This window comes from Canis lupus, chromosome 1 (assembly GCF_003254725.2).
Source record: "Canis lupus dingo isolate Sandy chromosome 1, ASM325472v2, whole genome shotgun sequence".
Classification (NCBI taxonomy): domain Eukaryota; kingdom Metazoa; phylum Chordata; class Mammalia; order Carnivora; family Canidae; genus Canis; species Canis lupus.
This window is the reverse complement of record NC_064243.1, coordinates 103032565-103059710: the sequence shown is the minus strand read 5'-3', so window position 1 is coordinate 103059710 and position 27146 is coordinate 103032565. Positions and strand designations below refer to the sequence as shown.

Genomic DNA, 27146 nt, shown 5'->3' with positions numbered 1-27146 from the left:
AATCTAAGATCAAGGTGTTAGTATGGCTGGTGTCTTCTGAAGCACCTCTCCTTGGCTTATAGATTGCTGCTGTCATATTGCAATTTATAATAAGAAATGTGTATTTGGTCTTCATCTAAAGCCCTTGTTATTTCCCCAAGTGATGAGAGACATGAAGGTGTGTCTCACTGTTGGTGGGAGTGCAAGCTGGTGGAAAACAGTGTGGAGGTTCCTCAAGAAGTTAAAAATAGAGCTACCCTATGACCCAGCAATTGCACTACTGGATATTTACCCCAAAGATACTGATGTAGTAGGACACCTGGGTAGCTCAGTGGTTGAACGTCTGCCTTCCGCCCAGGGCGTGATCCACAGTCCCGGGATCAAGTCCCACATCAGGCTCCCTGCATGGAGCCTGCTTCTCTCTCTGCCTCTGTCTCTGCCTCTTTCTCTCTGTGTTTCTCATGAATAAATAAATAAAATCTTTTTTTTAAAAAAAAGATACTGATGTAGTGAAACGCAAGGACATCTGCAGCCCAATGTTCATAGTAGCAATGTCCACAATAGCCAAACTGTGGAAGGAGCCTTGATGTCCTTCGACAGATGAATGGATAAAGAAGATGTGGTGTGTATATCTATATTTCTCTATCTATCTAACTATCTATCTATCTATCTATCTATCTATCTATCTATCTATCTATATACATATGGAATGGAAGATTACCCAGCCATCAGAAAGGATGAATACCTACCATTTGCTTTGATATAGATAGAACTGGAGGGTATTATGCTGAGTGAAGTCAATCGGAGAAGGACAATTATCATATGCTTTCACTCATATGTGGAATATAAGAAACAGTGATAGGGACTATAAGGGAAAGGAGGGAAATGGAAGTGGGGGAAAAATTAGGGAGACAAACCATGAGAGATTCCTAACTCTGGGAAACAAACAAAGGGTTGCAGAAGGGGAGGTGGGTGAGGGGATGGGGTAGGAGGGCACTTGATGGGATGAGCACGAGGTGATATATATACTATGTTGGCAAATTGAATTTAAATAAAATTTTAAAAAATAAATCGCAACACATCCCAATGCAAATCGAAATGTAGTAGATTTGTTGGCCCCAGGTGAACAATCTTCCAGTGAAATTTTTAAAAATAATAATAATAAAAAAAAGAAGTGACCTGTGGATGGCTCCTAAGTGTGGAGGGTAGGGGGCTGGAGACAGTTCAATCCCCAACGGCTCTATGTAATGAGGTCTCTGTGGAGTCACGTCCTTCTATAATAAACTGATATAATGTCTCTCTGAGTTCTGTGAACCACTCTAGCAAATCCATGGAACCAGGAGGGAGGCACCGAAACCGGAATCTACAGCTGCTGAGTCAGGAGGCTGGGTGACAACCTGGCCTTGGGATTGGAATCTGAGCTCTGTGTTGGGTGCGGGGGGTGGGGAGCAGCCTTGTAGGACTGAACCCCTAACCTGTGGGACCTGGCTCTGCCTCCAGATAGATAGTGTCAGAATTGACTTGGAAGATGCCCAGCTAGTATGCAAGAACTGGTTGGTGGTGTGGGAGGAAAACACATCAGAACTGCCGTCAGGATCAGAGCCACCTCCTCCCTGTGTCTTCACACGGTCTTCCCTTCCCTCTTTGCCTGTCTGTGTCTTAATCTCCTCTTCTTAGAAGGGCGTCAGTCACATTGGATTAGGACGCACCATATGACCTCATTAACGGAATTACCTCTTCAAAGATCCTGTCTCCAATTACAGTCACCTCCGAGGTAGTTGGAGGTTAGGACTGCAACACAAGAATTTAGGGGAAACCCAGGGCAGCCAGGGCAGCCTGTCATTGGGTGTGTGCCACCTGCCACCACAGTGAGGAGTAAACCCATCGTGTTCCACTCCAGGTGTGTTCTGGTGGTCTCTGGTTGAAGAACATAAGCACCATAATCTGACTCTGAGGAAGGGAAGCAGAAATTCTTAATAGACCCAGAGAAAGGGAGGTGGCATTGCAAGGATCCAAAGAGGAGAGTGGACGAAGTGACGCTGTGCCCCCTCCACACCCTTGGTCTGTGGGATCTCAGCTTAGGCATCCCCCAGGTGACAGGGAATGATTTTGAATGCCAGATGGATGTTTTGGTACTGAGTTAGGCTGGACTATTGACCCCCCCAAAAAATGGGACAGTTGGAAAACCCCAAAATGGCAAGAAAATCTGGAAGATCTGCTCCAGATATAGCCATGGGGGAGGGACAGGGGACTCAAACAGATGGTATGTGAAGGCAGGGTGAGAAAGAATAAAGCTGCTTCCTGTTCACACCAGTGAGCCCAGACTTTTTTTTTTTTTACTATCCTACCATTTTTTTTTAATTTGGATTTTTTTAAGTAAAAATTTTATTTTAGATTAGTTTTAAGTTTACAGAAAAATCTCAAGAGTTCCCATACACTCTTCACCCAGCCTCCCCTACACCTGCTTGATCATCTTCTATCACTATGGCTATGGTATGTTTGTCATGCTGATGAACCAATGTGGAGGCATTATTGTTAACCAACATTCACATTGTATTAGGATCTCCTTAGTTCCTACCAAGTGTGCTACTGAGCCAGTATCCTACCCAGGTGGACACATTGTATTTGTCACCAAGTCACCTTATGCTCCTCTTGGCTCTGATAGTTTCTTAAACTTTTCTAGTTCTTGATGAACTTGACAGTTTTGAGAAGCACTAGTCAGGGTATTTTGTAGAATGTGCCTCAGTTGGAGATTGACAGATATTTTTCTCATCATTGGACTAAGGTCACGGAGAAGAAAACCACAGAGGTAAGTACTATTTTCAGCATACCATATGGAGGGCATAACCAACATGGCTGATCATGGTTAATGCTGGTCCTAATCCCTGGGAGGCAGTGTTGGTGAGGTTTCTCAACTACAAAGTTAGTCTCTTCCCCCAATTTTCATGCTGTTCCCTTTAGAAGGAAGGGAACATGCTCAGCCCAACCTTAAAGAGTAGGGATTTCTGCTCCATCTCCTGGGGGCAAAATATCAACATAAATTATTTGGGATTTTTTTGCATAGGAGATTTGTCTATTCTTTTCCATTTATCACATTTATTACACCATCCAGTCATTTATTTATATCATTTTGGATTATATATATATTTTTTGTGTTTGGTTTATAATCCAATACTGCTTTATCTATCCTGTTACTCTTGTTACAGCCTCACTCTTTTCTTCTCAATATTTTGTTACGAAAAATTTCAAACATAAAGAAGTTGAAAAAATATTCCAGTGGGAAAAAAAACCCCAAAGAGTCCAATTATAAGATGGGCAAAGATGCTGAGTAGACATTTTTCCTGAAGAAGACATGCAGATGGCCAACAGGTACATGAAAAGGGTGCAACATCACTCACCATCAGGGAAATGCAAATCAAAACCACAGTGAGATAGCACCTCACACCGGCCAGAATTGGCTAGTATAAAAAACCCAAGAGACAATGAGTATTGGTGGGGACGTGGAGAAAAAGGAACCCTCCAGCACTGTTCATGGGAATGCAAACTGGTGCAGCCACTGTGGAAAACATTATGAAGGCTCCTCAAAAAATTAAACAGAAATACTTATAATCCAGCATTTCCACCTCAGGTATTTATCAGAAGAAAACAAAACCACTAACTCAAAGATATATGGCCTGAGTGGCTCAGTGGTTGAGCGTCTGCCTTTGGCTCAGGGCGTGATCCTGGAGTCCTGGGATTGAGTCCCATGTTGGGTTCCCTGCCTGGAGCCTGCTTCTCCCTCTACCTGTGTCTCTGCCTCTCTCTGTGTGTTTCTCATGAATAAATAAATAAAATCTTAAAAAAGATATATGCATATATGACATATATGTAAATCTTTCGACATATATGCATACACAAATTGCTAATATATTTACATATATGCATGTATTTACATATGTATGTAAAATGGAATATTATTCAACCATAAAGATGAAAGAAATCCTGCCGTTTGTGACAATATGCATTAATCTTGAGGACATGATGCTAGATGAGCTAAGTCAGAGAAAGACAAATACTGTCTGATCTTAATCATGTGTAGAATCAAAACCCTGAATCCACAGATACAGAGAACAAATTGGTGGTAGCCCAGGGTGGGGGCAGGGGATGGGGAAGGGGTGAAAGTGGTTGAAGGGCACAAACTTGCGGGTGTAAAATGTATTTGTGCTGGGGATCTAATGTACAGCATTTGGCTATAATTAACAATACCATATTGTTAAGAGAGATTTTGAATTAACAGTACCATGAAAGTTGTTAGGAGAGATTCTGAAAGTTCTCACCACATACGCATACAAAATGCGACTATGTGAGGTCATGGATGTGCTAACTAACCTTACTGTGATAATCATTGTGTAATATATACATATATCAAATCGTGAAACCCAAACCCTTATCAAGATACAGAATAATGCCTTCCCTCCAGCCCCTTCCCAGTCGGCCCTGTCCCCACCTTCCCAGAGGTAACACTTGCTCTGATTTCTGTTGGTATCATAGGCTGGTTTCATCTGTTCTAGAACACCATCAGATTGGACTCATACAACATATACTCAACCACCTTGTTAAGCTGGCAAGTATCCCAGAGTTTGAGTCTTGTGGAGTACATGCTGAACCCTTTAGCCAGGAGCTGATTTGGCCTTCCATCGAGAGAGGTAGGTTAGGAGGCCTTCCTGGAGGAGGTGGCTTTGCTGCCTGTCTCTGGCTTCCCTCCTGCATCTCTGGGCTGCTCCTCTGCAGCCTCCTTGTGGGTACCTTCCTTTGTTTGCTGGTGCTGCTGAGCATCTGGCTAGACCAGAGCTTATAAATCAGCCAGATCCAACCCACAGACAGGTTTTATTTGGCCCACACAGTATTTTTTTTTTTTTTTGGTATTTGAATTAGTTTTAACATTTAAGAGCTGAGGGATTTTGCTTTTAAAAATATCCAAATTTCTGTCTTCTCCTGAAAATTTGAAACATCTGGCATTGCTGGGTCCCTCTTCCCATATGGCAATCATTGCCTGAAACCAGACAGGAACAACCACATTCTCTGAGCCCTTCTCCAATGGGGGTTTCTCAGGGACCCCAGCCCTGAATTAATACCTATAGAGCTTGAGATGGCATTGCAGTGGTATTCAGCCAAGAACTCTAGAAATGCTTAGGGACTACCCTGGAAAAACATTTGTCTTTCCCATGAGAAACAGACTCAGGGAGCAAGGGCAGGAGGAGGTCAAAGAGAACAAATTTCTGTCAGACAGCATCTCAGCTCTCCCATTGACTGGGATGGATGTCTTGGGCTCAATCAGTAAAGGTTGGAAGTAAAGCCTTAAAGAATGCGAACCTTCTGGGACCCAAATCATATGAGAGAGACAGAGAGATACAAGAGGAGACAGAGGGAGAAAGTGGGAGATTCAGTCAACAAACCTTTTTCTGAAGGGGAGTGACAGGGAGTGGTGTGTGCCTGTTTGTGCATGTCTGTTCATGTATGCACACACTTTGTGAGAAGGGGTGCAGGAATAAAACACTGCACCATTGCCATCCCCCAACCCAGAAGCCAGTGTAACCTACATCTTTTCAGTAGGAGTTACTCCTTTTCTAACACCAACCCAGATTGTTCTCTGGAATTCAAGATTAGTGTTTTTCAGATTGCAGGTCAAGACCCATTAGCCAGTCATGAAAAATTTAGGTTGTGACCAGATTTTTATTTCTGAAATAGAATTAGATGGGAGAGATCTGAGAGCATCGTGCTGAGTGGAGGTCAGTTTTGTTCGTGAGACTTTTCACTTCTGACATGTGTGTGCCAGATCACACTGTAAAATGTATTTCTCAGTGTGGTTGAGGTTCCACAGGTTGGAAATCTACTACCCTTAAATATCTATATTGAGGAGGGTGGACATAAGGCCAGATGGTGGAAGACATGAAAGCAAGACTAAGAGGGTTTGTTTGACCTGATCGATCCCATGGGCAATGGGAGCCACTGAGTACTCTTGAGTCACTGAGTCACAATGACCACCTCAGCCCACCCATAGATACATGAGCCTAACTACACACATTATGGAATTTGGAATTCTTCTCCCCCTTAGCAAGTCCTGCTGGTTCTGCAAACACTGGCTCAGACACGATGTAGAAAATTATCTAACAAGGGGTTTTCAGACAGGCTAATCTCACTTCTTTCCCTTCATTTGACAGATATGGAAGCAGAGACTCCAAGATGGGGATTCACTTGCCTGGAGTCACATAGCACAACTCATGGCTTCTCATCTCAAGAACTTTATCATCTCCAGGCCCCACGCAGCCTATCTAGTTGACGACAGTGGAGGACATGACTCCAACCACTGGAGTTGGAATTGGAGGTGTGCTGGAGAAGACCAAGGTAGAGATGATGAGAGAGAGAGAGAGATGAGGGCAGCTATTCTCATTCTTCCCTGTCACTATGGGTCAGTATCACCACCATCATCATCACTATCATTTCCATCAGCACTACTATCATCACCATCACTATCATTACCACCATCATCATCACCATTATCACTATCATCATCATCACCACCATCATCATCACCACCACCACCATCTCCATTACCATTATCATCACCATTATTGCCATTATCACCTTCATCATTATCGATCACCACCATCATTACCACCATCATCATGACTATCACCATGGCATCATCACCATGACTATCATGGTTTTTCTCCTAGTAATGGGATGAGCAACTACCCCTTTGTCACCAATCTGGGGCACAATATCAGGATGAGAATGGTGAAATACTAACTTCCCCTTTTTCTTCCTGCCCATCTCAGTCCTTGCAGGGGAAGCCAGCTGTGGGGACTCCAGGTGGCAAAGACTAGCCTAGCTCCGCAAGGGTGGGGAGGCTCCCTGGGGCAGATTCCTGAGAACCTTAGTTTTATCTCCAACAGTGACTGCCTGGATGGTGATGTCAAGGTAGCTGAGTGCCCTCCAAGTGTCTCTACTTCCCCATATGTCAGCATGGCACCAGTGGGTTCTGTGAGACTCATTACAGATAGTGGCTGGAAAAATACTCTGTAAACTATAAGTGAATGGCAAGGGGCAGGGAGAGTTTATGTACACTGAAGTAATCCTTAAAGAGTTTGGGGAGGTTCTTAAACACATGCCAGGCATTGTTATACAGATGGAAGGGGTCCCTAGATAGATAGATGAGCGGGGTTCTTCTCGGAGTAGGAGAGGTCCTTATGCAGATGTGAGGGGTCCTTAACACTGGTATGCAAGCGTACATTCTGGAGTGGTCTGTACACATAGGAAGGTTTGTGTATAGAAGCTGTGTTCTTACACCGATTTTAAAAGGTGGGGATTTTACCCAAATGACATCCTTTACAGGCGAGAGTACTTTTACACACAGAGTGTGTGTGTGTGGGGGGGGGTTATTGACGCAAATGCCTGTCATGTGTAAAATGCTGTGCAAATACTTAATGACCTTTGCATAGACATAAAGGTTCTTCCTAGAGATAAAGGGGTCCGTATGTGGCTGTAGGACTATAGCCAGTATGAGCGGCTTCATTTGGACAAGGATATCGCTGGACAGCGTGGTACCTGCGCCGGCCGCAGGTGGAAGCCGTCACTAAGGGGCGGAGCGCTGGGGGCCCGCTAGAGGCGCCGCAGTCCCCCCGGAAGCCACCAGGGGCAGCACCGTCCCCGTCTGGCCCGCGCCTCCCCCCTCCTCCCCCAATCTCCGCCCCCCACCTCTCCCTCCCCCTGTTCCGCTCCCCTGAGCCCCGCCAGACCCCGCTCCGCCCGCGCCCCGCTCCACTGCCGAGGCTCCCGCAGCCCCGGCATCGGCCCCGCTGAGCCCTCCCCGGGGGCTATGGGTGCGCCCCCGGGCTACCGACCCTCGGCTTGGGTGCATCTGCTCCACCAGCTGCCCCGCGCCGACTTCCAGCTCCGCCCGGTACCCAGCGGTTTCGCGCCCCAAGAGCAAGAATACCAGCAGGTGGGAGCGGGTGTGGGGTCCTGGGGGCGGGGGCGGGGGCGAAGGCAGAGCTTCTGGGTCCCGAGGGAGAAGGGGGCTGGGTGTTCTCTGGGGGCGTGGGCCGGCCCGGACTTTGGGGTATCTGGAAGAGGAGGAGCATGGGGCTCCCATACCTAGAGGTTCCCCTGGGACAGGTGCAGGGAGACCAGAGCCCTGGCTCCTTTTAAATAAGGGGGGGGGGGCAGGGGCCTGAACCCCTTAGTCCCAGAGGAGGGAAGGGACTGGGGGCGCCTTGGATTCCAGGGTCTCTGAGAGCTACCTGGGAAGCTAGCCTCCAGGGTCATCAGGGCGATAGGTACACTCTCCGTGTCCTAAAAGATGACCCCTCCCCAGATGGGTTCTGGGCAGTCTAGTTAAGTGGGACTCAGCAGAGATAGGAGCTGGTCATGGTGGAGAGGAAGGCTGGGGTGCCAGGGTTCAGGACACGATTGAGACGTGAAATGGGGAAGGGGTGAGAGGGATTTAGGGTCGGGGCTGGGAAAAGGAGGTGGAGGTGCTAGAAGAGGAACTCCTGGGACAGAAGGGGTGGTCAGCGCGTTCGGGGTGGGGGTGGGGGTGAAAATGAGGTTCCATTTGGGGACCAGAGGATGACAGAAATGGGTCGGCAGGGTGGGGCTGGGGTGAGAACCTCACGGAAGCGGGGGGGGGGGGGGGGGGTGTCCCTGGGGAAGGGGTCCAGCCTGGGTCAGCTCCGACAGGGGCAAAAGAACTGTCCCCTGACCCAGTTTAATTCAAGTCCTTGACTTTGAGATTAATGAGGAAAAGGCTTGGCTGAGCCCGCTAAGGGTGGGGGAGTGTGTGCGTGGGGGGGTGCTGGGAGTCCTGGCAGAGCCTTTGGATGGGTCCTGGGGCCTGCCTATACGGTCTAGGCCCCTCAGGTCTGTGCTGGGGAGCTCTTGGGATAAAGGGCTGGGGATTGGAAAGCTTAGAAGGAGTGGGGGGGTCCCAGAAAAGCAGAGAGGGGGATGTGTGCTGTATTCTGAGCTATTTGGGTCATGGCTGTGCCAGCTGGGAGCAGCTTCTCCCTGCCTACTCCATGCCGCCCTCTCCCCACCAAACAGGGACGGCCACCCCCTCGCCCACAGCCTCTCGTTTACACAATCACGACCTCCAGTGCTGTTCACTGACGCCCGCTCACAGCCGAGGAGACCTGCCCACACAACCACACACCGGTTGCTGGCCTCAGCCACTGCCGGAGGCACTCGAGAGGCTCCCTCCGCCCCCCTCATAGACAGGGTGACAGCACTGGGACATGTACCAAGTCACATGACCCAGGAGGGGACATTGCCCCTCAGGAAGATCACTGCTATGGGCACAGCTGAAAAAAGTCAGGCACCGGGTGACACCAGGCTGGAAGGCACACTCACACTCACACACACACATTTACTTGTATTCACACTCACAGTCACAGGTTTACACACTCACATTCCTGTCCTCGCTCATACACTTACTTACATACCTCACGTTCACTTGTATACACTTACAGTCATATATACATACACACACACATTTCCTGCCCTCAGTCCAACACTCACACATTTACACACCCCAAGCTCACTTCTATACACACTCACACACTCACATTCACACATCTTGCCCTTAAACTTATGCATACACTCACACACACACTCTACACTCACTTGTATACACTTAGTCACATATACATACACACACTCACACAGTTCCTGCCCTCACTCCAACATTCACACATCCCAAGCTCACTTGTATACACACCCACACACCCAGACACAAACTCACACATATGTACACATACATTCACTCATACATAACACATGTTCCCATTCACACAAACACACTCACACACTTTCACATACACACACACCCCACTAGAGACCACTCAGACTCAATCATGCCCAGAAACACACAAGTGCCAACAGATCAGTCTCACACCTGCAGATATAGGTGCTCCCATAGAGACACACATTCTCTCTCCCTCACACACACACACACACACACACACACACACACACTCAGGTGTAGTATCTCCTGGCAGACAAACTCAGTCATAGATAAAACATCCAGTTTCACAGCTAGAAACACAAATGCCCCACACACTTGTGTCATTCACACACACACACACACACACACACACACACTCCATACTATGATGAAGGCAGAGACACTGTGGTTTACAGGAAACAGTGTTGGTGAGTCTGCATGTCTGATTCTGTTCCTGATGGTGTCCCTACCTGCTGTGTGGCTCAAGGTAAACCCCTTCCCCATCTGAGGACCTGGGAAGGGGACTGGACTGCACAGCACTCCCTGTGAAGTTCTGTCTTGCAGAGAGCCCCGATGTCCTGCAAGGCTTTCCAATGACACATACCTGTTCTCTTCCTGCTTCCCTCCTCCCAGCCTTCCACTTGGACACCATTTATCTCTGTGTCTCCTTTCTCGGCATCTCTACTTTTCCACTCCCTGACCCCACCCCACCTCCGCTCTCTTTGTGCCTCTGTGTCTATCTCCAAGTCTCCATCTCTGAGTGTTGCACACATACACTGTCATGGAAGCTGTCACGTCCCCCTCCCCGTGAGTCCCTGGGTGACAGACTCACACTGCGGTGGGTGTGCAGAGCTCACCAGTAGGGGGGAGAGCGAGCAGTGAGTGGGGGTGACCAGCAAGGAGGAGGGAAGAGGAAGCCTCCCACCCCTGACTATGCACACATCTCTGGGAACAGGCGCCCCTGTCCACCCCCTGATCCCAGCCAGTTCCTGATCTGGGTCTCAGCAGGTCCTAGGTGATGCTCTGTTCTAATTGCCTGGTTGGGGATGAAGAGGAGACAGTCTCACAGAGGGGAAGGCCCCTGCCAAAGGTCATGCCAGGAGCAGAACTGGAACCCAGGATTTAGGCCTCTCAGTTGGAAGTCCCCTCCAGTGACCCAGCCCCAAACCACTGAGCCCAAGCTGCCAGCCTGGGAGGGGTGGGGACCCCATCCTTCCCCACAAACCTGAGAACCACAGGGTGGGCTTGGCCCCCATTCTAGCCAGGGCTACTTTCACCTCCACTAAAGTCCCAGATCCAGGACCTCCAGCCAGGCAGGGGTGGGGGGAGCAGAGCCCCTCTGAGGCTTCACGTCTCCCCCTTCCCAGGCCCTGTTGCTGGTGGTGGCCCTGGCAGGCCTGGGCTTGGGCCTGAGCCTCATTTTCATTGCCGTCTACCTCATCCGCTTTTGCTGCTGCCGGACCCCAGAGCCCTCCGGGGCCAAGAGTCCCCCACCAGGGGGAGGCTGTGTCACATGGAGCTGCATTGCTGCCCTACTCGTCGGCTGGTAATGGGGCCCCAGGGTGGGTGGGGAGTGGGGACAGGGCTCCCCACAACCTCGGCTGGTCTTCCTGAGGGTGTCCCACCTCAGCCTTGCAGCGGGAAGAACTGCTCCCATTTCATGGATGGACAAACTGAGTTTCAAGAGGAGTGACTTCCCAAGGACAGCCAGGCCTGCAGGAGGGGTTAGGGGTTAAGAGCTAGGGTTTGATGGCTTTGTCATTGAATACCTCGTGCAATGAGGGGAGTGATGTAATCTCTCCAGGACTCAGTTTCTACATCTCTACAATGGACATTATGGTAACACCCACCTCCTAGTTACGGTAGGATTAAATGAGAAACTGTATAGGGCTCATAGTTATGCTCTGTGAATAGTGACTGGTGATGTCATTCATTAACTCATTCATTCATTCATCCATTCCACAACTATTACTGTGTGGATCTACTCTATAGGAGATATCCAACTGGCCAGACAAGAGTCTTGCCCTCATGGAGCTGAGGTTCTAGTCAGGGAGAGAGACAGCAAAATAATATCTATATTTACAGTCCAGGAGCACCTCTGGGAGCTCAGACCCGAGCTGGTCTAACTCCTTCCAACGTAGCCCTGGGTAAGTCTCAGGGAGACAGAGAAAGCATCTCCTCAAGGCCCTTCCGCCCAAGTGGCAGAGTGGAGATTCAGACCTGCAAGCCCCTCTCAGAGCCCGGCGTGGGAGGGTTCTTCTGTGACCCCCCACAAGCTTGGGGAAGAGAGAAGAGTACTTGAGGACACACCCTTACACCACTGTTGGAACACCAGCCCTAGAGCACAGCCCTCCCCTGCAGGCCACCCCCAGCCCAGGACTGGCGGCCCAGTCCACGGATCCCAGAGAGACCCGCCCCGATGGATGCGGGCTGGGCTCTACCCCACTCTCTCCCCGCAGGGAGCCGCACAGCGTGTTTGGGGGTGTCTGGGGGGAGGACGCTGGGCGACCTATATCCAAAGCGCTTCCTCTCCTGGCTCTCCTGACTGGGGGTGGATGCGGGGGTGGACAAAGGCCCCGTGGGGGAGAGACACGGCCGGCCCCCAGCGGCCTGGGAACAAGAGCAGCTTTATCCCAGGGTGAACAATGGGCGGGGGCGCCAGGGCGGGCGTGGGATCCCAGGGCCGAGGCTGGGAACTGTGAGGGCGTCCGGCTCCCTCCGCCCGCTCCGGCCCGGCCCCTCCGCGGAGGACACGCTGGGGAGGTCGGGTGGGGGGGGCCCACATTCAGACCCTACAATGGAGCTCTGTGTGCCGGCTGCGGAGGGGCGGGGGCGCAGGCTTCTGGCCCATCGGCCCACATTCCCTTGTCTTGCTCTCAGCTGGCCAGACGCTTGGGTCCCGGGGGTGGGGTAAGCGGAGAGCTACAGGCTCAGGGTCCCGCAAGAGATGACAAGGGGGCCAGCACTCTTAGGAAACCCCAGGAAGCGGGGGACGGCGGCACCCCGAAGGGGCAGATGCACAGAACTCCGGATGCTTGAGGAAAGGATGGAGGGATGGGTGTGGGGCCTGCAGTCCTGGTCGGAGGGCTTCTCCTGGGGCCCCCGGGGTGACAGGGGTTCCGCTCCAGTGAGGTGCGGGTTAAATCTGCACCCCTCCCCGCCCCGCCCCTCCACCCACCATTAGCATCACAATGACGTCCCTGGGGCGGGGGAGGGGGGCTTCCCGTTACCTTGGCAACCAGTGGGGGCCAGGCTGGAGACAATCCTTTCCCACGACGGGCTGGACCAATGGGGTGGGGGTGGGAGACCCCAATAGGGTGGGGGTGGGTGTATGAGAGGGTGGAGGGACGCGCCCCCCGGGGTCCCAAGACAGGTTGTGATTTCCCGTCCCTCCCCCTCTCAGCGCCGGCATTGGCATCGGTTTCTATGGCAACAGCGAGACCAGTGATGGGGTGTCCCAGCTCAGCTCCGCACTGCTGCATGCCAACCACACGCTCAGCGCCATAGACCACCTGGTGAGGGGCCAGGCACCCGCTGGACCCCAGACCCACACCCAGACTGGTTCCCCCTACCCAGACAAAGGTCCACTTCTCAGAGAAATGGGATCCAGACTCAGAGCCAAGACCCCACACCTTACACTTAAGACCCCAGACTCAGAACTTGAGACTGCAACTTGTAGATCTCAGACTGTACACCTGACACCCAAACCTGACTGCATATGGAACTTTCAGAACCTTGGGTTCCCCAGATTTGCATCATGGGGCTTAAATCTGGACCCTAATTCACACTTAGTCTCAGCCCTGGACCCAACACTGGGGACCTCAGCCCCTGCTCTCAGGTCAGATCCAGGCCCTCAGTCCTGATCTGTGGTGTACACGAAAGCTCAGGGGGACCTCAGTGCTGAGACCCAGGACTCTGACAAGAGGCCTAACTCCCATCCCTTGGCCCAGGGTTCCAGATCCAGAGCTGAGACACAGGCTGGCCCCAGACCCCAAATTTCATGTCCAGTGCAGACCCTGGACCATGAAATCCAGACTTAGGACCCCAGACTCAAGCAGGCAGATGCCAACTTCAGCCTCAAACAATTAGCCATTGTTTGAGCCAATCCCAGTTCGGGAGCCCATGCCACTGTCCGTCCAGAGCTCCTGATGGGAGGCCACAGAACTGTACCCCTCCCTCCTTTCTTCATTCCACAGATGTCCTAGCCCCCAGATCTCAGACACCTGTCACTCCTACTTTACCTCCACAACCCTGTACCCAACCCCTGGCCTCCCTCAAGAATGCCCTTCTCTGACCCCCGATTCACCCCTGCACACAGGTGTTGGAGACAGTGGAGAGGCTGGGTGAGGCAGTGAGGACAGAGCTGACCACTCTGGAGGAGGTGCTTGCGCAGCGCACGGAGCTGGTGGCCGCTGCCCGGGGGGCTCGGCGACAGGCAGAGGCTGTGGCCCAGCAGCTCCAGGGGCTGGCCTTCTGGCGGGGAGTGCCCCTGAGCCTCCTGCAAGTGGCCGAAGATGTGTCCTTTGTGGAGGAGTACAGGTGGGTGATGGCTCTTCCTTGCCCTGTAGGGCCAGCATTCTCATCCTAGCTGATGGTGCCTCCAGGACATCAGACAATGTCAGGAGACATGTTTGGTTGTCACCACTGGGAGGAGGAGGTGCTACTGGCACCTAGGGTCCGGAGAGGCATCCTACAACACGGAGGACGGCCCCTGCAGCTCCAGAGGTGGACCCCATGCTCCCCTCACATTCACCCGCTCCCTGAACCCAGACTGCCTCTTCCTCCTGTCATCCATCTGACATGTGTATCCACTCAACAAACATTTCTTTAGCACCTTGTGGTGAGAGAGAGGAGTGCCCAAGTAGTTAGCGACATGAACTCTAAAGCCAGATGGCCACTCTGGAACCACATGACAAGTGCCTCAGTGTCCCAATCTGTAAAATGGGAATGATGGGTTGCACTCCCCTCATTGGATTGTTGCAGATCAGATGAATCCATATCTGTTAAGTGCTTACAACAGTGACCAGCACGCACTATACAGGTGTGTGTAAAATGTAATTGGTTGTAATACAGAGCAGTGAGCAGTACAGACAGCAATTCTTGCCCATCTTCCAGTAAAGTGGCCAATAAGAGACAAAATGCATGTACTTGGTGGGTGGTAAGACCTTTGGCGAAAAATGAAAGAGAAGGGGATGGTGCTGGGCTGGGGACAGAGGCTGGCAGTTTGAACATGGAGTGTGTGTGTGTGTGTGTGTGTGTGTGTGTGTGTGTGTGTGTAGGGAGTGTCTGGGATGGCCATCACCGAGGTGATATTTGAAGGAGGGACAAAACAAGTTATGCAGACATTTGGGCAGCCACCCTTCCCAGCAGCCAATATGATGAAGTCCTCATTGCTTCAGCTACTAGGAATTATGTCTCTTGTTTATCCAACATGCTCTGAGGGCCCTGCCTAGGCATGAGGGCAGGGTCAAGAGACTAGGTCCTGGCTTCTATGCTCCAGGGTGGAGGCACACCAGGGCTGGAGCAGTCTATGATGAGGATGCCCATGTGGTGCATCGGACAGGCCTGGGTCCCAGGCAGTCCAGGTTTTGCACTGTGGCTAAGCCACATGCTAGGCCTCAACCCCCTTCAGGGGTCCTGGGCAGCTATGCAGGCTACACTGGGGTGAGGCAGACCCATACCACCACCAGCAAATGTCTCTGAATGTACCAATATGAGTGCCTGGCACTTGGGAGTCCTCCCTCAATGAAGGTGAGGGAGAGCTTCCTGGCCCAGTTCCTGGGGGCGGAGAGCAGGTGTGCAGAGAGGCTTAGGGCAGTAGTGTGGGAAGTGAGATGTGAAGCTGGGATGGGCGGTGGGGATGCTGGGAGCAAAGGCCTGGAGGTCTCGGGGAGCCACTGGGCCCAGCTCTGCCTGGGAAGGGAGGGTCCTCTGGCCGGTCTGGCGCCCAGCCTGGGCCCAGCTGTGTGGGGCCAGTGACAGGGACACTGTTTATGGAGCATTCACGACATGCCAGCACTCCAGTCAGCATGAATCCATCATTAATGCTTCACTGAATAACATTTAAAGTTCCCTGAGTAAGGTTCAAGCTCACATGTGCCTGTGTGCTCAGCATCCTTCTGAGTTCTTGCTCATTAGCTTTCCAACACCCTCTTGGAGCAAATGCTCTTGTCCCCCCCACCCCCCACCCCCCCATACACAGGCAGGGAAATTAAGGCACAGGAGGCTAAGTTCCTGAGACAGGAACCAGGTTGCACACAGGTAGGCAGTGGAGAGGCTGGTGCTTGGACCCCAGGTCATGTAGTAGGACACTCAGCCTGTGCCTGGGGACGACTTGCTGCCCTCTGCAGGGTGAGGTGGCCGTCAGGGGCTCCAGGAGACCAATCGCTGTGCCTGGATACAGGGTTTGTGCGTGGTCCAGCCAGGGTAGGGTTCTGGGTGCCTCCCCACCCTGGGACCTGAGCTCTATACCAGCTGCAGTGGCCCACCTCTCAGCATGCATGTTCCACAACCAGCTGGCTGTGGCCTGGGGACATGGCAACGGGGAGGTCACATGGCCAGGCAGAGCAGGGCGTGAATGTGGGGTGCTGTGCCCCTCTGCCAGGTACCGGTCTGGGGCCATGGGTACTGAGGGCTGGATTGTCTGCTGAGCCTCACCCTTGTCCCTTCTCCAGATGGCTGGCCTATGTCCTCCTGCTGCTCCTGGAACTGCTGGTCTGCCTCTTCACCCTCCTGGGCCTGGCGAAGCAGAGCAAGTGGCTGGTGATTGTGTAAGTCTGGGCGCCCCTGTAGCAGGCTCGTTTCACAGCACAAGGGGGACCTCTTTATATCCCATAGTGCCCTTACAAGAGGGACCGCTGTCCTGCCCAGGTTCATACTTTCATTCTCTTGTCCCACAAACTTCCATGAGGGTCCTGGGCTGAGCCTGCCTGTACAGACACCAGACCTAGCACAGCCCAGGAAGAGCAGGGCAGACCTGGAAACCTAAGTCTTGAGGCCCGGAAAGGGCTCCAAAATCCTAGGAAAAAAATATATAACGGTTGCACTGAGGATGGGATGATTACGGACTTAATCCGGGAAAGAGGAGCCCCTCAGGCACCTGACTTGCGGGGACCAGAGGCAGAAGGCAACCACATCTGAGGCTGCATGGCGATTATGTGGTTCACAGGAATTTCAAGACCACACTTTGAACAGCTCATTCTATGTGGCCGGCCCTCTTTGGAACCCTCATGCTGACTCTATGAGGAGACATTTTCCTTTTCTCCATTTAACACAGGGCAAGACTGGGGCTCAGAGAGGTTGGGCCACTTGCCCCAGGCCACACGGCCAGGAAGTGCTGTTTTCTTTCTTTTTTAAGATTTAATTTATTTATTCATGAGAGACACAGAGAGAGGCAGAGACACAGGCAGAGGGAGAAGCAGGCTCCATGCAGGGAGCCCGAAGTGGGACTCCATCCCAGGATCACGGGATCACGACCTGAGCCAAAGGCAGGGGCTCAACCACGAGCCACCCAGGCACTTCCTAGGGCTGGTTTTCCAGTCAGGCTGGGCTATCCCATTTAGAGGAGCCCCTGAGTCCTCCCTGTCTCTGGGGGCCCTGCTGGTACTTACAAGTCTCTACACCCACCCTGGATGAGAAGTCCTGCTGTCCTGTTGGGGCTCACCCTGAGGCTCTGAGGTTGTGACCACCCTCCAGTGCAGTTCCAGTTCTGGCGGCGCCCACACCTTGGAGGAAGAGTGTGGGCAGAGCAGGAGGCTAACCAAGCTGTGCTCAAACCTAGGAGGTGTGCTTGGGAATTACAGGGCTCTTGTGGATTCAAAGCCAGGAAACAGATCCCAGAAGTGGGCAGTAGTTCTCCCAGAATCCCAGAGCAAGTTGGGGGCTGGGCTGGGCTCTGGGCTGCGGGCTTGCCAGCCCAGGGCCCTTCTCACAGTCCTCCCTGTCACTCCTGGGCGGGCCCAAGGTATTGAGTTTGAGGTCAATGCTCACAGGTCTACATCCTGCACTCTCCATCCTCCCCCTGTCCCCCAGCTTCTCTGCCCCTAGTTCTGATCCTCCAGGCTCCAGAGGTTGGTAGGGAAGGGTGGTGGGGCTGTGATGGGATTTGGGGCAAGGGAGAAGAGGTGAGGCAGGGAAATTACGAACCCCCAAACCCCAAACTAAACCCCTCCCCCTTTATAGGATGACAGTGATGAGTCTCCTGGTTCTTGTCCTGAGCTGGGGCTCCATGGGCCTGGAGGCAGCTACAGCTGTGGTGAGTGCTGGAGGTCAGGCCCCTAGGCCCTGGGGCAGGTCCTGAGGTCTAGAAGCTAGAGGCTTGGACACTTGGGTCCGAGGGAGGGGTGGGGGTCTGGACTCCAGGGTCTGAGGGAGGAGGGGCTGGGGGTCTGGACTCCAGGGTCTGAGGGAGGAGGGGCTGGGGGTCTGGACTCCAGGGTCTGAGGGAGGAGGGGCTGGGGGTCTGGACTCCAGGGTCTGAGGGAGGAGGAACTATAGGGGTCTGGACTCCTGGGTCTGAGGGAGGAGGGGCTGGGGGACTGAGCCCCTAGATCTAGAGGAGGGGTTTGGACTCCTGCTCCCCAGGAATGGTGGAGGCAGGGGTGGGGGGTGGTGAGCCAGACAGTGAGTTCTGTGGGAGTGTGGAATTGCAGCAGTTTCTGGTCTGAGACCCTTTTCCGAACACTTCTCTCAGGGCCTCAGTGACTTCTGCTCCAGTCCTGACACCTACATCCTGAACCTGACCCAGGAGGAGACTGGGCTTGGCTCAGGTGACCCCATCGACCCCGTGTGGGCCTTGCATGCCTTCCTGCACAGTCCTGCCTGCGGTGGGGTGGGCTGGGTGCCCAGTCTCAGATGCTCTCAGTACCTCTCCTGGTGGGCTGGAAAGAGGGATACAGATGCTGGACTCAGGAGAGAGGACTTGGCCACTTGGGGGAAATGGGAACACAGTCTAGTCAGGGGCAGGCCGGCAGAAGCAGGGGTTTCCAGGGAGTGTGGAGAGCAGTGTGGTTTGGGCTGTGGCAGGGCAGAATGGGTGGGGAAGGTGTGGGTGGTCTGTCCCTGAATGCCATGCCGATGGGACTACCAGAGGCCCCTGGGCTGGAGAGAGGCCCCTGGCCCTGGCCCTACCCCTTCCCATGAATCAGGGGACCCAGGCTCATAGGCTCCCCCCTTTCCCTCCTGTTTCAGACATCCTGAACTATTACTTCCTTTGCAACCAGGCAGTCTCCAACCCCTTTCAACAGGTAGGGCAAGGGAGCCTGATGGAGGAGGGCGGACTGGGGCCTGGACTGCTGGTCCTGGGGGAGGCTGCAGGCACCAGGGACCCCAGTCCTGTGTCCTGGGGCCGAGGAGGGCAGGCAGGGGGCGTCCACTACCCGGTCCTCCTCTGTCTTCCCACAGAGGCTGACTCTGTCCCAGAGAGCTCTGGCCAACATCCATTCCCAGCTGCAGGGCCTTGAGCGAGAAGCGGTCCCCCAGTTCCCTTCTGCGCAGGTCGGCAGAGGGCGCTCCCCACCCCCCACCCCAAGGGGAGGGGGGGGGCAGGTGTGTGGGTGGAGCCCCCCCCCCCACGGCGGGAGCGGGTAGGGTAACCCTCCCCTCCCACGCAGAAGCCACTGCTGTCCTTGGAGGAGACGCTGAATGTGACAGAAGGAAACTTCCACCAGTTGGTGGCACTGGTGCACTGTCGTGGCCTGCACAAGGTGAGCCCTGTCCCCCTGCCCCAATTTTTGCAGGGAGCCCCAGAAAGCATTTCTCTCTCTACCATACAGCTGTTCTTTGCCTACCCACGTCCATCTCTGCATCCCCCTTGCCTACTCCACCTTTCCGCCCCGCAGTACCCTCCCTTCCCTCCCATTTCCACCCTCCTCCCCCACTACCTCTCCTCCCCCTCCCTCTCTTCCTCCTCCTGCTCACTCCCTCCTGGTCTCCCTCCTAGAACCCTTGCAGCTTAGTGAATTCTGAAGCAGGCCTGCCCATGCTCCTGTCCTAGCTCCTGACCTCAGACTCTGTGCCTCAGTTTCCTCACTTAGAAACCTGACTCTGCAGGGGGCAGTAGCCCTAAAGCTGTGGTCTTGCTGAGGCAGCATGGAGGCGGAGCAGCCCAGAGAAAGCAGGCCTGGTGTCCTACACACTCATTCCAGCTTTGACTCTGCTGCCACCTCCATGGCTGTGTGGCTACAGGCAGGGGAGCATCCCTGAGTCCTGGAAGAGGAGACCTGCTTTCCTGGGCAGGACCACAGTCTGTTATGGTGACTCACCTGCACATGGCTTTGCTAGGTGTGGCACTGGCGGGATGCACCTGGGCCCTGGTTAGTCATGCTGTCATCACCCCATCTCACAGGCTTGGAAGATAAAGTGCAGAGGGCTGGGTCTCCCAGCTGGCCCTGGACCTCTCCCTCTGTGGCCTCCATGGCCAGGCAGTCACCCAGTGTCAACCCACTCCCATCCCAAGCCCCACTGCGCTCAGGCTTGTCTTCCCTGCAAGAGGAGGACACGTGCCTCCTCCCCCTTCTCGTCTGTCCCCCCCAAGGGCTCCAACAGAACTGCCAGATTCAGCAAACAACAAAAACCTCTTTACCGTAGGTATGTTCCAGGCCGAATTTGGACATGTTTGTACTAAACTTTTTTTGTTGCTGGGCATCTGAAATTCAGATCTAAGCGGACATCCTGCATTTGATCTGGCAACTGAACAGAGCGATCCATTTGTCCAACAGCACAGACCTGAACTGGCTCTTGCTGTGATCATATTCCTTCCATGGCTCCCATTGTCCCCAGAGCTTCTCAGATTGGCCCTCAAGCAAGGGGGCAGTGGGTGGATGGTCAATACTCAGAACTGCTGAATGCCTGAGCTGCAGAATCCTAGAAGGCAACCCTGCTCTTTTATTCAAAGACAAACAGAGGCCCACAAATTTCTCTATGGTCCAGGCCGACACTGGCCTGGATCGCACTTCCCAAGGTTCACCATGGACAGAGGGAAGAGAGGCAGGAGAAGGGAGGGTCAGAGTCTCACCCTCCATGCCTGTACCCTGTGACCCCGGGCCTCACTTTCCCCTCTCGGGCCTTAGGATCTCCATGCATTAAAATCAGGATTGAGGACGTCGGGGATAAAGTGGCAGGAGGGTGTCTCTGAGCCTGACAGACCTGGCTCCAAGCCCAGTTCTGCCCCTTTCAGGCTGTGTGACTCTAGGCAAGTGGCTTGCCCTCTCTGGGCTTCAACTTTCTGCCACTGCAAAAGGCAGCCATATTTTGGAAGCCTGATCTGTACCTTGCAGTGCTAGGAGGACCATGAAAGGACACTGTATAGGTACCTGATATAGTAAAAACAGTGCCTCATGGTTCTGACAGGCCCCTCGCTCGGGCTTCACTGGCACAGTACCAGATACCCCTGTCCCCGACCCAGGGGCTCAAGCCAGAATCCCAGGATCATCCTTTCTGCCATCTGTCCTTACCTCCCAGAACCAGACAAGTTCTGTCCTCCTCTGCAGCCCATCTGGATTCAGGTCACTGCTCCCTCCTCCGCCCCTGCTGCTACCCTGGTCACCGACCTCACCTCCTACCCAGTGACCACAGAGCATATTCCTCATCCCCCTGCTTGCCCCCACCCCCACCCCCATCTGTCCTCCCCTGCAACAGCCAGCAGCTGGGCGAGCCTCTCACACACAATCCGATCAAGCTCTTTCTCCACTAAAACCCTCCAGTGACTCCCTGCACATGGATTAAAGCCCAGCTCCTAGCCTCATATACAAGGGCGCTGGCTGGTGCTAGCCTCAGGCCCTTGCACCCTCTCCCTGCAGGGGCCGCAGCAGCCCTCAGGCAGCTCTAGGGCCCAGGAGACTTCTGGTCCCCTCTCAACTTACAGTCATCTCGGATGACCTTCTGGAGCCCAGTTACTCAAGTATCCCTGGAACATGGAGCCACACCCGTACAGAGCAGGCCCTTGGCTCATCTGGAGAATGAATTATGGCCGGGCATTCAGTACGTGGCTGTGCTGATCCAGGGATGACCGTAGGGGCAGCCAGCACTTCCCAAGCATGTAATTCCAAGTCTGCAGTTCTTCTAAGTGTTACTCTAAGTGTTGTAAGCCAGAGATTTTTGCCCCCGGGGGACATCTGGTGATACACGAAGACCTGTCTTGTTGTTACAACCAGGGTGGGGCTGCTCGTGGCATCAAGTGGGCAGGGCCCAGGGATGCTGCCTAACATCCTACAGTGCACAGGCCACCCCACAACAGTCATATCTGGCTCACCATGTCAGTGGTGTCCAGGTGGAGAAGCCCTGCACCAGACCAAGGCTGAGACGGTGTGGAGGGAGGTGGAGGGAGGCCCAGATTTGGGTTTATACCTGTGGGTATAATGACTGCTCAGAGCACCTCCCATGTGCTTGTACTGAGGTGCACAGACATGACTTATCCAGCATGGCACAGCCAGGTGGACACACTGTGTGTTGGGGAGAGGTGTCACACTGCCTGCTGACACCCTCCCCTGCCCACCCCAGGATTATGGCGCTGCCCTGCGGGGCCTGTGTGAGGATGCCCTGGAAGGCCTGCTCTTCCTGCTGCTCTACTCCCTCCTGTCTGCGGGGGCCCTAGCCACCACCCTCTGCAGCCTGCCCAGAGCCTGGGCCCTCTTCCCGCCCAGGTCAGGAGGGGAGGGAGGGCGTGACCCTGGGAGGAGGCAACAGGGGTTGGGGGGATGGATAGCCCTCTGATGGATCCCCCATCCTGCTTCTCTGCCACTCCGTTGCACCCCAGTGACGACTATGATGACACAGATGATGATGACCCTTTCAACCCTCAGGTACTGGATGCACTGGTCTGAGGGAGGGGCTCTGCACTACAGAGCCAGACTCCCTCCATGCCTCTTCACCAATCTGCCCACAGGAATCCAAGCGCTTTGTGCAGTGGCAGTCATCTATCTGAGCCCCTCCTCTATGCCAGACTGGAGCCTGTGCCCCCACCCCGGTGAGCTTCCAGAGCAGCAACCCAGCTCCTACAGCTGGCCCTTGCTCACCTCTCCCCTTGCTCTGGGCACTGGGGTGGCCCTGCTGCCTGCATCTGGCGCTTCTTGTCTGCCTCTTTCTACAGTTCCTTCCCTGGCTGCCGGAGACTACCCCACTAACCCAGCCTGACTGGGCTCTCACCTCTAACAACACCTCTGGCCACGGACACCTACACAGGACACGGCCTCCCTGCTCTGCCCCCTGTACTCCCGCCCTTGGCCCTGGGAGTAAGCTAGGGGGTGGGCCAGGCCCTGGGGTTGGCAGGGAGGGGCAGCCAGCCAGCCCTGCACCCCTCACCCCTGGCCACCAGGCCCATCCTTGAAGGGACAGGAGTGCCCCTGCCATGCCCCAGGGCACTCAGGGCCGTGATCTCAATTTGCAGCACTAACTTGGGAATGGGTTGATTTGAAATAAAAGGGAAAACTTTATTTTACAAGCAGCTGGGTCCTTATTTGTCTCCTCCCTGCTCTGGCCTCCTTGGTTGGGGCCTGGGAGACTCCTTCCCTGCAGCCTCCTGGCTGCCAGGCATTTCCAGCACAGAACAGACACCCCAGGAACAGATCTGTGTATGTGTGTGTGTGTGTGTGTGTGTGTGTGAGAGAGAGAGACAGACAGACAGAAAGATGACAGAAGACACGTGTTCAGTCAGGGTGAAAGGCTGCACGGTTTCAAAGCTCTGCAGATACAGTTGGTCTTCATCTGGAAGAAAACATCCTACATACAAGGCAGGTCTAAGCATAGATGAGGGAAGGGGCAGACATACTGCAAAGAATAAGTAGGAGACTCCTGTATGTGGCATACGTTGGCTGGAGAGGCAGGGTTTCCAGCAAGATATCCTAAAGCCGGCAAGGAAAAAATAATTTATTTGACAAATTGTGGAACTAAAAAAATAACCTAAGCCAGGAGGCAAATGCGGTAGTCTAGGTAAAAACAGTTTTGACACACATGGCAGATAAACGTGTTATTATTACTACATCATCTACAAAGCTTCTATAAACTAAGAAAAAGACAACTGAACTTGAAAATAGTGATTATGATGAACACTCGAAAAGTACAAACCCCAAGAGCAGTGAACGAAGTGCTCAGACCCTAATAATTAGGAAGTGCAATCTGAAACAAGTGGGAAGGCTCGTCTTCCAGCACTGCGCGATGCCACGATGAGAACAGTGCTAAGGCCTACTCTGCTGGCAAGGCTGTGGAGGAGCAGGCGCACGGCAGTCTGCTCACCTGTGACCCAATCCAAACAGCAGAGACCCTCTGGCCAGGCCATCCTACTCTGGGGATTCATTTTACGGAAATAAAGCAGAGGCATCTAAATCTCAGGACACGTATTAAGGGCAGTGGATTGGCTGAACTCTGAGCTGAAGACCACAGTGAGAGGGCGGGTCCCATAAATCACCCACTGCAGAGCTCCGGAACACAACTCTTGGGTTTGAGATTTTAGGGACAGCCTGAGAGGAGAGGTAGGCTGGGAGTGACAGGCAGTGGAAGCACAGCAGACAAATGCAGGGGAGGCTAAGATGAAGGGCCGTGCCTGCCACCCACCACCGGATGGCTGTGGGCAGTCACTGGACCTGGGGGAGCTGAGCTGCCTTATCAACCCATGGTGGTGGTGGTGGCGGGGGTGGGGGTAGAAGGTAAGACAGCTCCCCAGGTCTTCCTCTGCGATTCCAAAATTCAAAGCTCTCTTAGACCACAGGTCTCCCTTAACCCGCTGGGCAGCAAAAACAGACTACTTGTCCTGCTTGGTATGAATGCTCATCTCCATCCTCCAGAAACACTGACAGGGTTACTTCCAAGTGCTGTGCGGGGTACTGCGGGTACTGGGTACTGAGTGGAACACAAACCATATTGCCTCTTGAAACGGAAGAATCCTACAGTTCAAGTACACATCCGAGGATTTTATTTAGGTCACAGAGTGCCCAATGTCAGGCACCCACGGGGGAGTGCTCTTGTGCTTCCTCATCGTCTCCACCTTGTGCACTGCAAGGAACGTTCGAGGCGCTTTCTGTGTGGAGTGATCTGAGTGGGGAGGGAGAAATGGACTGCACTTTCCAGGGAGGGGCTCTGGGGAGCATGCACGGACTCAGTTTGTCCTCTTCACTGCTAGGTGAGCAGCCTGACCCTGGACAGCCCGCAGCTGTTCTGGCTGCGCAGATCTCAAACACTGCCCTCTAGTGACCTCAAAGTCCCTGTCTGCAAGCTGAAGCTGATGTGTTGGATATTTCAAAAGCACCCTAAGATTCAGGCTACCTGATTTCCCACCAATAGGTGCAGGAGTGATCTTTCACCCAGAAGCCGTAACCAAAAAACCAAAGACATTTGCATGACCTTGACAAATAATAAACCTACCTTTATTTTAAAATCATACACTCGAGGACTTTTATTTCCGACCAAGATGTAGTAACAGGGACTAGATTTGCTCTCCTTCTTGGAACAACCACAAGGCTGGACAAAATACGGGAAACAACAGGGCCCAAGGCTCAGCACCAGGCAAAGGACGAGGGTAATCCCTGAGACGGAATACATCATGGTGAGCCCTGACCTCCCACAGCCCACGGTAACCAAGGCTGACTGCAGGGCTGCCCAGGAACTGAGGTGGGACACCTCCCAAAGACCCCACCTAAAACTGCTCTAAAAGATAGACTAAAAACAAACAAACAAACAAAAAGAAAAGAAAACAAACAAACAAAAACCCCTCAAATCAGAAGGCAGAAAAAAGGGAAAAAAACAAAGAAAGATGGGACAGGTAGAAACCCAATGACAAAACAACAGATTTATTGTTTTTAAAGATTTTTTTTAAAATTTATTCAGGAGAGACACACAGAGAGAGGTAGAGACATAGAGGGAGAGGCAGACTCCTCGCAGGGTGCCAGATGCGAGACTTGATCCTGGGACTGGGATCACGCCCTGAGCCAAAGGCAGATGCTCAACTGCTGAGCCACCCAGGCATCCCAAGACAACAGACTGAAATGTAATCATCCCAAAAATCATGTTAAAAGTGCAGTTATAACACCTCTTATAGGGAGACCTGGGTGGCTTAGCAGTTGAGGGTCTGCCTTCGGCTCAGGTTGTGATCCTGGGGTCCCGGGATCAAGTCTCGCATGGGGCTCCCCCTGAGAAGCCTGCTTCCCCTCTGCCTATGTCTCTGCCTCTCTGTGTCTCTCATGAATAAATAAAATCTTTAAAAAAATTTACAAGCAAAATAAACCCCTCTTTTAAAAGGCAAAGATTGTTGGCTTGAATTAAAAGAAAGATCCCATCATATGCTATCTACAAGAAACTCACTTTAAATGTAATGGTGAAAAGTAAAGGGATGCTAAATACAACAGGTCCTTTAGACTGGATTCTGGCACACAGGGACATGTGAATGGAAAACAAGAAATCCAGATAAAGCCAAAGTTCAGTTAAGAGTAACGTGCCAGGGTTGGTTTCTTGGTTTTAGCTAATGTCCTACAGGAATGCAAGATAACAGCATCACGGAGAACCAGCAGTAGGTACACAGGACTCTCAATCACCTTTGCAACTTTCTTGTAAATCCCAAATTATCCTAAAACGAATAGTTTTTTTTTTTAAGTGAAAGGACAGAAAAAGATCAACTGTGTTAACAAACAAAATGACACCCAGTCATCAATACAAAAATTTCTAATAATAAAAACGGAAGGAAACTACTTCTGAAATACTTCCATTGCCTACTACTACTGCATTGAGCGGTCCCTGAGCTAGGTCCTGTCATCAGTCAGAAGCCTGGACGGAAACACATGGTACACTGCTACCTGCCAGGTCCACATTTCCCAGCCTGGCCCCAGAGCTCTTGCAGGGGCCGCCACTTGCCCACATGTAGAGACCTCTCCCCTCACCCCGGGACCCCGCCAGGTCCACATTCCCCAGCCTGGCCCCCAGAGCCCTTGCAGAGGCTGCCACCTGCCCCCCATGTACAGACCTAACCGCTCACCCCGGGACCTCGCACACGTCTACTGCGCCGCAGCCACCAGCTCCCCCTGTGCCCCCCGGCTCTGCCGGTCGCCCGCCGCCTGGTTTCCGCGAGCCGCGTCCTCTGCAAATTTACGTGCTAGAGAAGCTCCTCTTCCCTGCTGGAGGCTGTTCTCATCCCCTTTCCCGATTTCACCATTCTCTGCCCTGGGCTTCCACATCGCGGCACAGCAGTCTTACAGCCCCCCCTTACGCTAGCTTGTGTCTGAAAACAACCATGGTTACCACTCACTGAGCCCAAACTAGGGCTGCGTGTGCGGGCAGAGCGCGGAGGCCCGCCCTCCGCCGCGCAAGTCCCCTCGGGGCCACCGTTCCCTCCCGTCTTCCGGCTTGCCTTGAACGCCCACGCGTCCTTGCGTAAGCGGGGGGCGGGCTCAACACAAACCCGCGGCGCCCATTGGCTGTGCAA

The 27146-nt window shown here is 53.1% G+C and overlaps 1 protein-coding gene and 1 long non-coding RNA gene across 10 annotated transcripts; one reads left to right on the top strand and one right to left on the bottom strand.

The window, feature by feature from the left end:
* The first annotated feature begins 7725 nt into the window (after positions 1–7725).
* Positions 7726–23180, top strand: TTYH1 (tweety family member 1). Of its 9 annotated transcripts, none has more exons than XR_004813288.2 (14): positions 7727–7963; positions 11110–11288; positions 13146–13257; positions 14061–14281; positions 16417–16512; positions 17924–17996; positions 18435–18510; positions 18932–18987; positions 19145–19237; positions 19354–19446; positions 20088–20329; positions 22241–22383; positions 22497–22542; positions 22626–22706. XR_004813288.2 is itself a non-coding variant. In XM_025423957.3 (14 exons), the coding sequence occupies exons 1-13, from the start codon at positions 7838–7840 to the stop codon at positions 22662–22664; spliced, it is 1353 nt and encodes a 450-aa protein (XP_025279742.1). In that variant the 5' UTR covers positions 7732–7837; the 3' UTR covers positions 22665–22706; positions 22830–23180. The 9 variants fall into 9 exon arrangements, 8 of the variants coding, with proteins under 8 accessions (XP_048961484.1, XP_048961520.1, XP_048961455.1 ...); XM_025423957.3 differs by lacking the exon at positions 20088–20329 and adding an exon at positions 22830–23180 and having other exon boundaries at positions 7732–7963; XM_049105527.1 differs by lacking the exon at positions 22497–22542 and having other exon boundaries at positions 7726–7963; positions 22626–22712.
* On the bottom strand, positions 23145–27128 carry LOC118353849 (uncharacterized). Its single transcript, XR_007409612.1, has 2 exons — positions 25097–27128; positions 23145–23580 (listed from the first exon to the last, which is right to left on the bottom strand). It is a non-coding gene; the product is annotated as an uncharacterized LOC118353849 (long non-coding RNA).
* Between the last annotated feature and the right edge of the window lie 18 nt (positions 27129–27146).

Bases quoted from the DNA above. Each gene is read 5' to 3' on its own strand.
- TTYH1 (XM_049105498.1), top strand. From the start codon at position 7,838: ATGGGTGCGCCCCCGGGCTACCGACCCTCGGCTTGGGTGCATCTGCTC. The intron at 18,988-19,144 runs GTAGGGCAAGGG...GTCTTCCCACAG, and splicing joins TCTCCAACCCCTTTCAACAG to AGGCTGACTCTGTCCCAGAG. The intron at 22,384-22,542 runs GTCAGGAGGGGA...TTCAACCCTCAG, and splicing joins TGGGCCCTCTTCCCGCCCAG to GTACTGGATGCACTGGTCTG.